Consider the following 13,570-nt stretch of genomic DNA (forward strand, 5'->3'; position numbering starts at 1 on the left):
TGCTCCTTTTCCCTTATCATAGGCAATTCCATAGTTTATGGTGCCTTGAACATATCTCAGCACTCTCTTTGCTGTTCCCATGTGCTTCTTGGTTGGATTATGCATGAATCTGGCCAAGAGGCTTGCTGCAAACATGATATCTGGTCTGGTTGCAGTCAGATAGAGCAAGCTCCCCACCATTTGCCTATACAATGTCTCATCTGCTAGTTCACTTCCATCCACTTTTGACAACTTTTCATTCACTGCCAGAGGTGTTGCAACAGACTTGCAATCCTTAAGTCCAAATTTGTCAAGTAAAGTCTTTGCATACTTCTTCTGGTGAAGGAAGATGCAAGAATCAGTTTGTAGGACCCCAAGACCAAGGAAATGATGAAGTAGTCCTAGGTCAGTCATCTCATATTGTCTCATCATATCATCCTTGAATGCAGCCATCATTTCTTTTGAGCTTCCTGTGTAGATAATATCATCTACATATAGAGACACAATGAGAATACCACTTGTAGACATCTTTGTGTACAAAGTAGCTTCACTTGGACTTCTATAAAAATCAGTCTTGATGAAATAGGAATTTATCTCATCATACCAAGCTCTTGGAGCTTGTTTCAAACCATATAAAGCCTTTTTCAGCTTATACACTTTATCTTCACTTCCTTGCACCACAAAACCAGATGGTTGATCTACATAAACTTCTTCATTTAGCACTCCATTAAGAAATGCAGACTTTACATCTAGTTGAAACAGATTCCAGTTTCTCTGTGCAGCAACAGCCACCAAGGTTCTCACAGTATCAAGACGAGCCACTGGTGCAAAGGTCTCATTGAAGTCAATTCCAGGCTTTTAAGAATATCCCTTTGCCACCAGCCGAGCCTTATTCTTCTGCACAGATCCATCTAGGTTCAATTTAGTCTTATAGATCCATTTGACTCCAATGATTTGTTTATCAAAAGGTCTATTCACAAGCTCCCATGTATTGTTCTTCTCAATCATGGTGATTTCAGCTTCCATTGCTTTCTTCCAAGAGTCATCCTTTGCTGCCTCTTCAAAACTTTCTAGTTCTATAATGCACATGTTGCATTTTTCATAAATTTCTGCAATGCTCTTGTACTTGAGAGGAGTATGATCAATATCCTGTGATCCTGCTTCCCTTTCTTGGTCACTGGTTTCAGTGTTTAAGCTAGGCATCTCATTCACTTCCAATTGTTCTTTAAATTCATAAGAACTCCCTTCTGCTCCTTGTTCTTCTTCTCTGATTTCAGTGAGCTGAATATTCACACTAGCCTCCTTCTTTGTATTCCAATCCCAACACTCATTCTCACTAAATATCACATCTCTTGAAATGATAACCTTTTCAGTTTCAATATTGTACAGCCTGTATCCCTTTTCACAGCTGCCATACCCCAGAAAAATACACCTCTTGCTTGCCAAATCTAGCTTCTGTCTTTGCTGTTTTGGTACATGAGCATAACACAATGAACCAAATACCTTTAGATGCTTAACTCCTGGTTTCCTCCCACCATAAGCCTCAAATGGTGTCCTTTTGCTCAAGGCTTTAGTTGGACACCTATTCAAAATATACACAGATATGTTGACTGCCTCTGCCCAGAAATCAAGTGGAATTTTCTTCTCCAACAGCAAACACTTGGCCATTTCTACTATAGTTCTATTCTTCCTCTCTGCCACACCATTTTGCTGTGGTGTGTATGGGGTTGTGAGCTGCCTTTCAATGCCTGCATTGTCACAGAACCTCTCAAACTCCACTGAAGTGTACTCTCCTCCTCTGTCACTTCTCAGTTGTTTAAGTTTGTAACCACTTTGCAATTCCACAGTGGCTTTGAACTTCTTAAACACACATAGAGCTTCTGACTTGTGCCTTAAGAAATAGACCCAACACATCCTTGTGCAATCGTCTATGAAAGTGAGAAAGAATCTATTTCTAGCTTTGGTAACTGTCTGCATAGGACCACAGATGTCACTGTGAACAAGTTCTAGTGGGGTTGATGCTCTAGAGATAGCCTCTCTTGGAAATGCTTCTCTACTCTGCTTGCCTAGAACACAGCCCTCACACACCTCTTTAACTTCTTTAATTTCTGGCAGCCCTACTACCATATCTTGCTCTTTCAATAGTTTCAGACTACTCATATTGAGATGTCCAAATCTTCTATGCCAGAGGTCAATGGAATGGTCTACACCTGCTCTATAAGCAAAGTGCATTTCAACCTGCAACTTCAAAGGAAAGCTTCTGTTTCCTTTCATCTGAACCTTTGCCACCAGATTTGTATGAGAGCTGTCATTGTAGATTTCCACCTTGTGATCACCAAATACCAAATAATAGCCATGTTCTATCATCTGTCCTACACTGAGTAAGTTCTCTTTCAGTCCAAGTACAAGCATTATTTCTTTGATATGTCTCTTGCCTGCTTTGGTTTCAACCACAATAGTGCCTTTTCCAGTTACCTCTACAAGCTGTCCAGTTCCCATTTCAACCTTGGCAGTCACCTTTCTGTCAATATCCACCAACAAATCCTCTTTTCCTGTCATGTGATTACTACACCCACTGTCCAAATACCATATCTCTTCATCCCTTGTTACACCAGCACCACTTGCATTGCTAGCATAGAACATTGTTGGTGCAGCTTCCACTTGAGTAGCATAGTTGACTTTCTGTGGTGTTTTCTTGCTGTAGCAGTCTTTTGCAATGTGGCCAAGCTTATCACAGTTATAACACTTTGGCTTGCCCTTGAATCGACATTCACCAAAATGTAGCTTACCACAGTGCTTGCAGGGAGTTTTAGTGCCTTCACTTGCCTTGTTATCCCACTTCTTGCCTTTGGATTTCCAATTTTTATTCTGTTTGCTGTTCTGTTCTCCAGTCTTGGTCTGTTTGGCATCTACACTAAGGCTAGCAAATGCCTTCTCTGTTCTGTTTTCAGAATGCCTATCTAAACGCAACTCAAAGCTCTTTAGTGAGGCTACAACCTCCTGCACCTCAATCTCATTTAGATATCTAGAGTGTTCAATGACTGAACAGATAGAGTCATAGGTAGATGGCAGACTAATAAGCAGTTTTTGAACAATTCTCTCCCTAGGCAATTCCTCCCCATAACTTCTCATTTGATTAATTAAATCAAATAGTTTAGTAACATAGACAGTTAAGGATTCATCATCCTTCATTCTTGTATATTCAAATTCCCTTCTAAGGCCTTGCAATTTAACACTCCTTACCTGCTTATCTCCATGGAATTCTTGCTGCAGAATACTCCAGGCACCTTTTGATGTCTCTTCATGAGATATTCGTGGGAATATCTCCTCTGAAACTGCTCCTTGAATCAATCCAAGGGCCTTGGCATCCTTCATGAGTACCTTAGCAACCATGCCTTTCCCACTTGATTCTTCTGTTTCCTTTTTCTGATCATCAGATTCATCTGACTTTTTCAGATCCATACCATCAAGTCCTTTGATCACAAAATCCCACAGTCCATGAGATTTGAAGATGGTCTTCATCCTAATGCTCCAGAAATCGTAGTTCTCACCATTGAAAATTGGTGCTCTCAACTCACCACCACTTGATCCAGCCATGTTAGACTTAGATCTGCAGAACTCAAGCTCAGCTGCAACTTCAATAGCTTAGCACAGAAAAAACGCCCAGTATTACAAGATTAAACTAGGCTCTGAGGCCATGTTAGCATTTGCAGAACATTATCATGCATATGGATTTAATCAAAACATGTAATGTATTTCAATGAAAATGTAGAGAGCTTTAGAGTAAAGAGAGGTAAGATTTTTGTGTGTGAGAGAGAGAGAGCTTGGAGAAGAATGCTAGCTGTGTATCAGCTCAGCACCAAAACATGCATATATCATGTCACTGACAAAAACCGCTAGGGAGGAGAAATATTCCCTATTACATCACTAAATCTATCCATTCAATCATTACCCTATAAGATAATGACAAGTGGCAAATGCTATTACATTCTCTGCTGTACACTTGGACCATGATCCAAGGCAGCCTTCCTAACAAGAATAGAACCTTCATATTCTAATTCCATCACAGCAGCTACACCTATACACCAACAATATATGCTTGCTTAAGCCCGTTTTGGTTCGGCTCGTCCAGACCCTTTTTTTCCAAATCCTTAACCTTATTTTAGACTTAATCAAAATAATAAAATATGTGGAATAAATTAATAAAATTCTTATTTTCTTTACAAATGTTATGAATCAAGCTAATTTGTTCAATGTTGTCTAAACATTTGTAACATAAACTTATTATAAAAGATATTGAACTATAACTTTACATCCATGTGCACTTCTTAACCTTATTTAATACTTAATTGAAATAATGTAATACGTTGCATGAAAGAATAAAATTCTCATTTTTGTTTTACACATGTTATGAACTCATAAGTTCATATTTTTAATGTTGTCTAAAACTTTGTAATAAAAACTTATGAAATACTTAGAAAAAAATTTATATATAAAAAAAAAGTCATGCTCATTGCAAAATAAGTAAATACGTCAAAAAGGCATTAGAAATGATTTAAAAATAGAAAATTTTACTATATATATATTTTTTCTAAAGACCCAGAATCTTGCTCTTGCTTTGCTCTCTATGTCTCTGTGAAGGTCTGCAACACATCGTGATGGTCGCCGGTTCACATAAAACAAGGCCGGACCACTTTTTCTTCTTCATCTCCCATCACCTTTATCTTTAACTTCTCAATCAAGTACCCTATAAAACATAATATATACTAATATATAGGCATACATTCATAGCTTTTGCTTTTATAATCCTACTTCACGTTCCTCCCAATTAGAACATGCAAAAGGTGATCACTTACAGTCTGAATTGATTTTGGTCGTCGAATTGTTATGGAGTGGTCGAAAAAGAGATGGTAGATATTTTCCATTTGGATTTGGATGTATGGGGGTCAAGGCCTTAGAAAAGGGTTAATTATGCCTATGTACAAATTTAAACAAATTAGCTTGTAATTAGGAAATTGGTCATCATAAGTAAACTCGAGAAATGTGATTTTACCTATATGCATGATTGACACCGCTTGAAACATATATTTTAGTGGGAAAGATTCTGTGACTAGAAAAATGCTTATCCATTTAGAACACTCCTTATCCAAGAAGCATGATTTTGTAACTCATTGGAGGAACAGCCTTTCCACAGTCACTCCAACACAGTCATTGTTTGGTACCAAATTTATGAGGCAAAATCAAACATGGGGTTGGACAAAGATAAAGTGGTACAGATATTCATGAAAACATTTACTAGGTTTTAGCCTCTTCAATCCAAACAGTGTTATATATATAATATATATAATACATATACTATATATATATATTATATATACAAACATAAAGAACTTCAGCTGAGAGATCCCTCAAACTCGCTAATTAAGCAAGAGAAAGTGATGCCACTACATGAAAGAATTGTATCTGCTCTAGTAGCTCTTTGGCTTGGCTTGTTCCCCTTTTTTCCACTCTTGAAAACAACTCATTGCCAAGGTGGTCACCGATGTGTGCATCGACAAGCACTCCGGAGACACTCCTACAACTGTTTGCAAGGGCTCGACCAACTTCAGCTGCATCATCAGGTTGGTTTACTACAAAGGGGCTTCCTCCTTTGAAAATCTCAAGCTTGTTTATAGTGAATGAGCCATCAACTTCCACTACTTCCTTGAAGTCTTGTAAGCTTGAAGCATACACAGGAATGTTGAAGTTGTCACGTTTCTCACTAGTGATAAGACCCTGTGGAAATTGATAATTATGAGTTATATTAATCTATGGATCACAATTTTATAAGGGAAAAATAGTAATAGGTGATACAAAAGAATAATCTAAACCTTAATATTCATTTTACTATATTTATCAGCATATTGTCGATCACACCTTTTTTTAACTGATCTAAATGTGCTTGTCCTGTGATATAATATTATGATTATACTTTTGTTTTAAAAACAAGGTACCCAATGAGAAAAATCAAAGGGACAATTGGAGGGGTTGATCGATTTTTGGGATAGCATCCAACGGCTAGAATTAGCAGAACTTAATCATGATCAGTAAGAAGTCATAATATAAGGTCGTGAAACCAATAACATCAAATCATGCATAAATGTTTAATTTGTATGATTATTACCTCTTGGACAAGATCATTCCAAGCATCCTGAAAGTGGGTCCCAAAGAGAAGGCCTGGGCCACTTTGGTCAGTGGGGTCCACTGATGTTCTACCCAAACAGACAAGAAACATGGAGCCACCTTTCTTGAGCTCCTTGGCTCTTAACCTGAGAAAGCTTGCCAAGTCTGCCTGGAACTGCTTCTTGTATGCATTGACTGTGCTCTCCTTCGCTCCATGAATGAACACCCTTCCTTTGTTGTAGGCCGCTGATCTCTTGTCTACCACACTCTCTGGCACCTGGGTCCCACCCAAGACATAAAATATTATTTAATTAATATTAATATGACCGTGTCTAAAATTTGAAATTTGTACTTCAAATAGCTATTGAAATCCCAAGCAAGCATTTTGCATAAAGTAGCCTCACACACAGTGCTTTTGTTTCATCCTTTTGGTCAAACCATTTGCAGCTTTCAGTTGCTGGGAAGTTGTTAATCTTGTTTTGTGCCTAGAATTTTGCACCTTGCTACTATGCTATACTATAAACAATGAAGTAATTTAAGCAACTAAATTAAATTAGTGCAAGTAATTATGGACTAAATAATTACTTGTGAGAGCCAGTGCAAGGAAAACGCAGAGTGGAAAAGGTCAATGGACATCGACGGGAAAAGCCGCCGGTAGAAGGAGCCCGGGACTCCCGCAGCGAAGTAGGAGCGGTGGCTGTCGGCAGCGAGGGTCTCCTCCATGCTACTGCCGTGGTTAGCCAATGGAGGGAAGAGTTGGAAGAGGGTGTTGAAGTCATTGCTAGGGAGATCAGAGAAAAAGGCTGAGAACTCAGGTGGGTTATATCCCAAGGCCTCATAGCGCTTGGCAATGTGCTTGATGATCACATCTACGGTGTTGATGGTGTTGCTTCCACTTGAGCAACCAAGGTCCGCAACCACAAAGGGCACTTCTGGAGAGCTCAGTTGCACTCTGTCTAGGGTTTCTTTAAGCAGGTGAAGCATGGATCTTGCATGTATGGCCTGAAAAATGAAGGAAAATAGTATTGTGGCACAGCAACTTGAAACATAACGAAATTTTGACGAAACAATTAACATAGTTAATGGAATAATTACTTGGGCTTTGGAATTGTTAGCATAGCTGGACTCTCCTTTGCCTCCTTTCATGCTAAATATCTTCTCGAGCTTTATACTTGAAACTAAAACATTGTCCCCCTTGGGAGCCATGAACATGATCGATTAAAAAGAAATATTTGTAATAAGATTGATGCAATGGTGGGGGTGAAGGGGAGAGTTGGTAAATGGGGAGTATATATAGAGGGAGAGAAAGAGAGGGAGGGCTGTTGTTTTTCAGAAGAGTGTGACAATGAATTATGACATTTTGGAGTGGCATGATGATATCGAGCAACATCTTTAATTGTGTTCCTTAATGTGCACCAAGTTGGCGCAATGCTGTTTAATTAGCATAAAAGTATGGCCCTATATGTTTGTCATTTTGTCTACACTTTGATTTTCAATATTATTGAACTTTTTGATATTTTGTCCTTTATTATTATGCTTCAATATCCTAGAGATGTTGGTTGTTTCTACTTTTTTGTTTTTTTTTTTGTTTTGTTTTTTTGTTGACAATTTACCACACAGACTTTGCATTTGGTGTTAATGCATCACCTCCCTTAACTTCCATCTATTCTTCCCTTCAAAAATTCCAACACCCTAAAATTTGTTTACACACCCATTTCATGTCATAATTATTCTAATTTTATCCCTATAGTAAACAAAACAATATGACCCACCCCAACACCCAAACCCACGACAGCTGCTCCCCATACGAGAGAGAGAGAGAGAGAGAGAGAGAGAGAGAGAGAGAGAGAGAGAGAGAGAGAGAGAGAGGATGGTGGTCGGGAACAGTTGGCCGGGAGGGAAAGGAGGAAGTGGAGGTGGTTACCATGGGTGTGGGTTAGTGTTCCTTATCATTTATCTTTTGTTTTTATTTTAATTATAGAGAAATGTCCTTTGTAAGTCACCCACGTGCACATGATTTAATAGAAAATTTGATCAATATGAATTTTGAATTTACAAGGGAACGAATTCACTGCCGCAGCTAAACTAGTCTAAACCATGTATGCATGCATTTATTGAGTTTTAAAATATAATTAAGGGCTAAAATAGATTGACCTAAACTACAAGGATAAAAAAAAAAAGAGGACAAAACTCACGCATATGAAGATCTAAGTCCGAAAAATAGGTTTGGACTTTTTAAACATGTACCCTCACCCTTCCTCGGTGGCAAGGATTAATAATCCTACGAACTCGAGAATGAATGATGATGAAAATAAAAAATTGAAAGAAAACATGAGATTTGGAAGAAAAATTAAACAAGGAAAAGAAGCATAAAAAAAACTAACCTGGGCTGCGGAAATGTTGTGATCTTCTTTGCCTCCATCCAAGCTCTCAACCTTCATATTACCAGAAATACAAGTATTTGGTTCTAGGGTAAAAATGATGCTAAATTTTTCCAAGCATATTCAGTGAGAGATATCGTATAATAGCAGTAGGAATGAAAAGAAATCCAGTAGGGACTGAGAATATTAATAAATAGATTGGTGGATGACGACTCCCATGGTGCAAATGTTAGATAGCTTCACTGAGTAACTGAGTTAGTTAATGATCTTTCATATTAGTTAGTAAGTTGTTATATTGAAAGCTGTAAGTAGTTAACAAGCTAAGAGAGTTTGTTAATTTGTTTTATAGATTGGTTAGCAATCTAGGCTAAAGAAGCAGTCAAGGCTTAGTGTTTGCCCCTAAATTGTCCTAGCCCTAGAAGTAGGCCAAGAGATTGTATTTTTGTACAAATAATTAATGAAAACTGGTTTTGTGAAAATAATTTGAAACCTCAGGGAGTGTGAGTGTAGTTTATGAAACCTCAATGGGTTTTGTGAGAACACCGAAAATCTCAAGAGGTGTGTGTGTATAAATAACTCTTTATAGAAAGATGTGAAAATATAAATGAAGAGGAAAAAAAAAAAGGATGGTAAAGTTAATTAAAAAATAAATTCAATATTATAATTATTTTAAAAAATAAATAAATAGTTTTCTTAATCTCAACCATTCATTGCAGTCAATAAAAAAGAATTCATTCATTGCAGGTTAATTTAATGGTTGAAAATTTGTGTAGAATTAGTAGTGCCACGAATCTGCTCCCATCCTATATATTTATTTATTTATGTGAGATATACTTTGAACTTAAAACCTATCACATGGCCAACGAGGTCTAATTCAGTGTAAAGAGCCTTAACTAGCAGACTGGTGATTTTAGGTTTGAAATCCTATTACACCTTCACATTGTGTGTGAGAAAAACCCCCTTCATCAATATCACTTATATAAAAATAAAAATAAAATAAAAAATAAAAAACCTATATGACATGAATTAAGGCACTTTGACCCTCTCTATATATGTATTTTGAAAAGCTTTAAAATATATAAATAGAGACATTGCTAAAACAGGAAAGAGGGCCAACACCATCAGTAGTTTCCGATTAGGGAAACAATGGAGTGCATAATACTATTATTTATACTATTCTATACTTCAAGTGGTTAGCAGCATTATGAGATACAAACGTTTTTATTATTACAAGAAAATGTGTGTCTTGCATTTTCACTATAAAATAATTTAGAGAGAATTATTGGCCAATAATCCTCCTAAAAACGTAGAATGGCAACCAACAATAACAGACTGATGAACAAAAGATGCCAACTATGTTTCTTAAAGTTAACTATGTTGTCAAATTTTTTTTGTTCCCCAAATGTAATAAATTCAGGCTGGCAAAACAAAAAATGTAATAAATTCAGGCTGAGATGATTAGGAAGCTCAATTAGAACAAATAGCAGAGATGATTATAAGGAATCCATTAGAACAAATTTTGTTTTATTTATTTATTTATAAAAAAGCGATAGAAATTTATTAGATAGAACATGAAAAAAGAAAGAGTAAAAAGAAAAAATTATTGTAAATGGAGCCATCCCAATAATAGTACGGCGGACATGGACAAAACCTTCCCAAGTGACCTGACCTAACCAAAAAGCTTAAACTATCTGGAGAGAATCCCTCACACACATAACTTTTTTAAAACCCCTATCTACTGCCATAGTTGCTTCGAATCTAGTCCAATTACAACAAAGACAAAACATGTCACTAACTAGCATGACTCTCTTAAATAGACTACGAAACCCAACAAACTTAACCAAGTTTCTAGAATTATGACAGAATGTAAGATATATATATATATATATATATATATGTCTTAATCCACATAAGTGTGGTCTTCTAATCATCACATGAGATCCATAGGTTATTGTAATGACTAAGGGCTCGATATGGATCAGACTTTTGGTTCTAAGGGAAGTTGTGTTTAACTGTATTCCTAAAGCCAAAAGGTTTCCTATGTTCTATTGAATTAGAACACCCAATACCAATGCAACTAGGAGAGGTCGAGGGTTTCTTGAGCAAACCCTTGACTAATGCATACAAATACATGGTCCCTGCTTAATCGATCACTACCACTCGAGATAACTCAAACCACAGTGTATATGGGCATTGTGTGAAAACACTCCAAGACCTTGTCGTTGATGGACTACGCAACCGGCACACACACAAACCACTTGAGAATAAATCAAACACATCACAAAGAGAGTAAAGCAAACACACAAGAACACAAAGATTTATAGAGGTTCAGCCTCATGCTTACGTCCTCTTGGTGATTCACCCGAGCAATTCACTAGTACATAAGAACACCTTTGGTTACAATCAAGAACCCCCTTAGATCTCACAAGAACCCTAGCTCTCTTTTCTCTCACCCTTGCTCAAACCCTTTAATGTCCTTGTAAACACCCATGAATTGACCCTCTTGAAAACTCTCAATCTTGAGTTTTCTCTGTCTACCTCTCTTCTAAATTTACCTAGCCCTAAAAGTTCTATTTATAATTATAATATATAGGATTTGGGTTACAAGTTAACTAGGAATAGGAAAACTTAAACCTAGCCTAACTAGGCTAGAACTTGCCCAAAACCCGTGTTTAAAACAAAAACACGTCTAAAAACAAAACACTCGGCGATCGATCGGTTGGCAAAAATAATCGATCACTTCTTCACTCCTTTCGATCATAAAAGGTGAGCTAACTTCAACAATCTCCACATTACAATCTCCACATTGGCGAATAATCAATCACACATGAAAAAGCTTGACCCTTAGAACCTCTTCAATCTCTTGGAAACCGTTCTAGCAATTCTGAAGAACTCCACCATGGCAAGAAACCTCTTATCTTAACACACCTCAGGTGAGGAGGTGTTCCACCCACATTAAACTTAGGCAACTCGAACTTGTTGTGCATAAGAGAGATCCTCCATTCTAAATTCCTTGCTCATTCTCTTCTTAGATTCTTGAATTCTTGACATGCCTTGATACTCAAACTGCATACTAACCTTTTTTTCCCGCTTCATGCTCCCTAAAGTACTCTGAAACGTACTTGAATCTTCTTTGTCCACGCATCCAAAACTTGGGGAAGGTTTGATGGATTCCTTAGGCCCGAGTTGTGCTAGTGATGAAGGCTCTACGTCAAGTAAAACCACCTTGATGAGTTTTTTTTGTTGATACCCATCTTCTTCAACCACTCGTCTTAGAGTTCCTTCCATGACCACATTGGTAAGAAGCATCTCTTCGGTTGTCACTGACCCAACAACATTCTTCCCATCATCCATTATCTTGACTTCACCATTGTAGACCCTATCCTCCGACATAATTGTTGGTGTAGGTGGTTCAATACAAGTCATGATGTGTAAGTCCCACATTGAAGAATACAACAATAACTTACAGTTCAAATATAGGTGGTCCACTTCTAATTGAACCGAGACCTTTTAAGTTATAACCCCACACCTAGAGGTCCATTAGGCCTAACCCAACCCAATGATTGGACCTAGATGGTTAAAATGAGGACAAAATAGGTACATGGTTTGGACAGGTAGTGGGCTTCTATTGGGCCAGTTAGCACAACACTAGGATTGACATTGAGGAGAAGAACCTTGTATTGCAAGCTATCGAAATCATCAAGGTTAGTGTTCTTCGAGTATATAGGCTTAACAGTTTATAAGAACAACAAAACTGAATAAACTAGATCAAAACTGAAAAACTAAAACAATGCTGGCAAAAAGGACAATTGTCTCTAATCTTCTTCCAAGACATGACATAGAGAATGCCACCTAGTTACTCTAAGGCTCCAACGCACCAATAAACAGTAGATCTACCATCACCAAGCCGCAATATCTCAAAGGGCAGCCCCACAAGATGAGGCACAACAAAGCTAGCCTAGATATGAGACAATAGATCTGCCAAAGGAAGAATAGATCGACATAGGTCCACCAAACGTTGCAGAACAAGGAGGATTTGACAGGACTCGGGGTCCCCCAGATGTGAAACTTTATATATATATATATATATCTCTCTCTTTTTTTCTTAGGAGCGGATCCGTGGCACCCTCTTTTTACAAGAAAATGTGTGTCTTGCATTTTGACTATAAAATAATTTAGAGAGAATTATTGGCCAATAATCCTCCTAAAAACCTAGAATGGCAACCACCAACAACAACAGACTGATGAACGGAAGATGCCAACTATGTTTCTTAAAGTTAACTGTGTTGTCAAATTTTTTTTTCCCCAAATGTAATAAATTCAGGCTAAAAAAAATGTAATAAATTCAGGGGATTAATCGTTTTATTAGTCCCTGAATTTATACTCGATTTGCATTTGAGTACCTAAATTTCCAAAATGGTTCCCGTGGTCCCTTAACTTTAGTTTTGTTAGGATAAATGGTTCTGCCGTCAATTTTGTTAACTTTTCTGTTAAGTGTCGGGGCAAAATGGTATTTTTGTATCAAAATTGATTAAAATATGAATAAAAAATTAAAATTAAACTCTTTCTCTATCTCGATTTCTACTCCCCCCAAACTTGAATTTTCTTTTTTTTTTTCTTTTTTTGGTTTTTTATTTGATTTGATTTTATCGTTATTTTAAAGATATGACTTTTTATTCTCTTTTTTTAAAAAAAATATAAAAATACCATTTGCCCCTACATTTAACAAAAAAAGGTTAACAAAATTGACGGTAGGACCATTTGTTCAAACGAAACTAAAGTTAAAGGACCATGGGAACCATTTTGGAAATTAAGGTACTCAAATGCAAATCGGGTCAAAATTTAGGGACTAATAAAACGATTAACCCTAAATTCAAGCTGAGATGATTAGGAAGCTCAATTAGAACAAATAGCATAGATGCTTATAAGGAAGCTCCATTAGAGCAAATTTTGTTTTATTTTTATTTATTTATAAAAAGCGATAGAAATTTATTAGTTCAAACATGAAAAAAGAAAGAGTAAAAAGAAAAAAATATTGTAAATGGAGC

At 36.9% G+C, this 13,570-nt stretch overlaps 1 protein-coding gene across 1 annotated transcript; it reads right to left on the minus strand.

Annotated features, from left to right (window-relative positions):
• Positions 5,179-8,122, minus strand: LOC18779912 (indole-3-acetate O-methyltransferase 1). The gene is made up of 4 exons (XM_007211348.2): positions 7,237-8,122; positions 6,727-7,143; positions 6,143-6,418; positions 5,179-5,754 (listed from the first exon to the last, which is right to left on the minus strand). Exons 1-4 carry the CDS (start codon positions 7,351-7,353, stop codon positions 5,401-5,403), a joined length of 1,164 nt encoding a protein of 387 aa, XP_007211410.1. The 5' UTR covers positions 7,354-8,122; the 3' UTR covers positions 5,179-5,400.

Source organism: Prunus persica, chromosome G4 (assembly GCF_000346465.2).
Source record: "Prunus persica cultivar Lovell chromosome G4, Prunus_persica_NCBIv2, whole genome shotgun sequence".
Classification (NCBI taxonomy): domain Eukaryota; kingdom Viridiplantae; phylum Streptophyta; class Magnoliopsida; order Rosales; family Rosaceae; genus Prunus; species Prunus persica.

Excerpts from the sequence above, each read along its gene's own strand:
- LOC18779912 (XM_007211348.2), bottom strand. The coding sequence starts at position 7,353 with ATGTTCATGGCTCCCAAGGGGGACAATGTTTTAGTTTCAAGTATAAAG. Across the intron at positions 7,144-7,236 it reads CTAACAATTCCAAAGCCCAA|GCCATACATGCAAGATCCAT; the intron begins GTAATTATTCCA and ends TTCATTTTTCAG. Across the intron at positions 6,419-6,726 it reads CCTTGCACTGGCTCTCACAA|GTGCCAGAGAGTGTGGTAGA; the intron begins GTAATTATTTAG and ends GGTGGGACCCAG.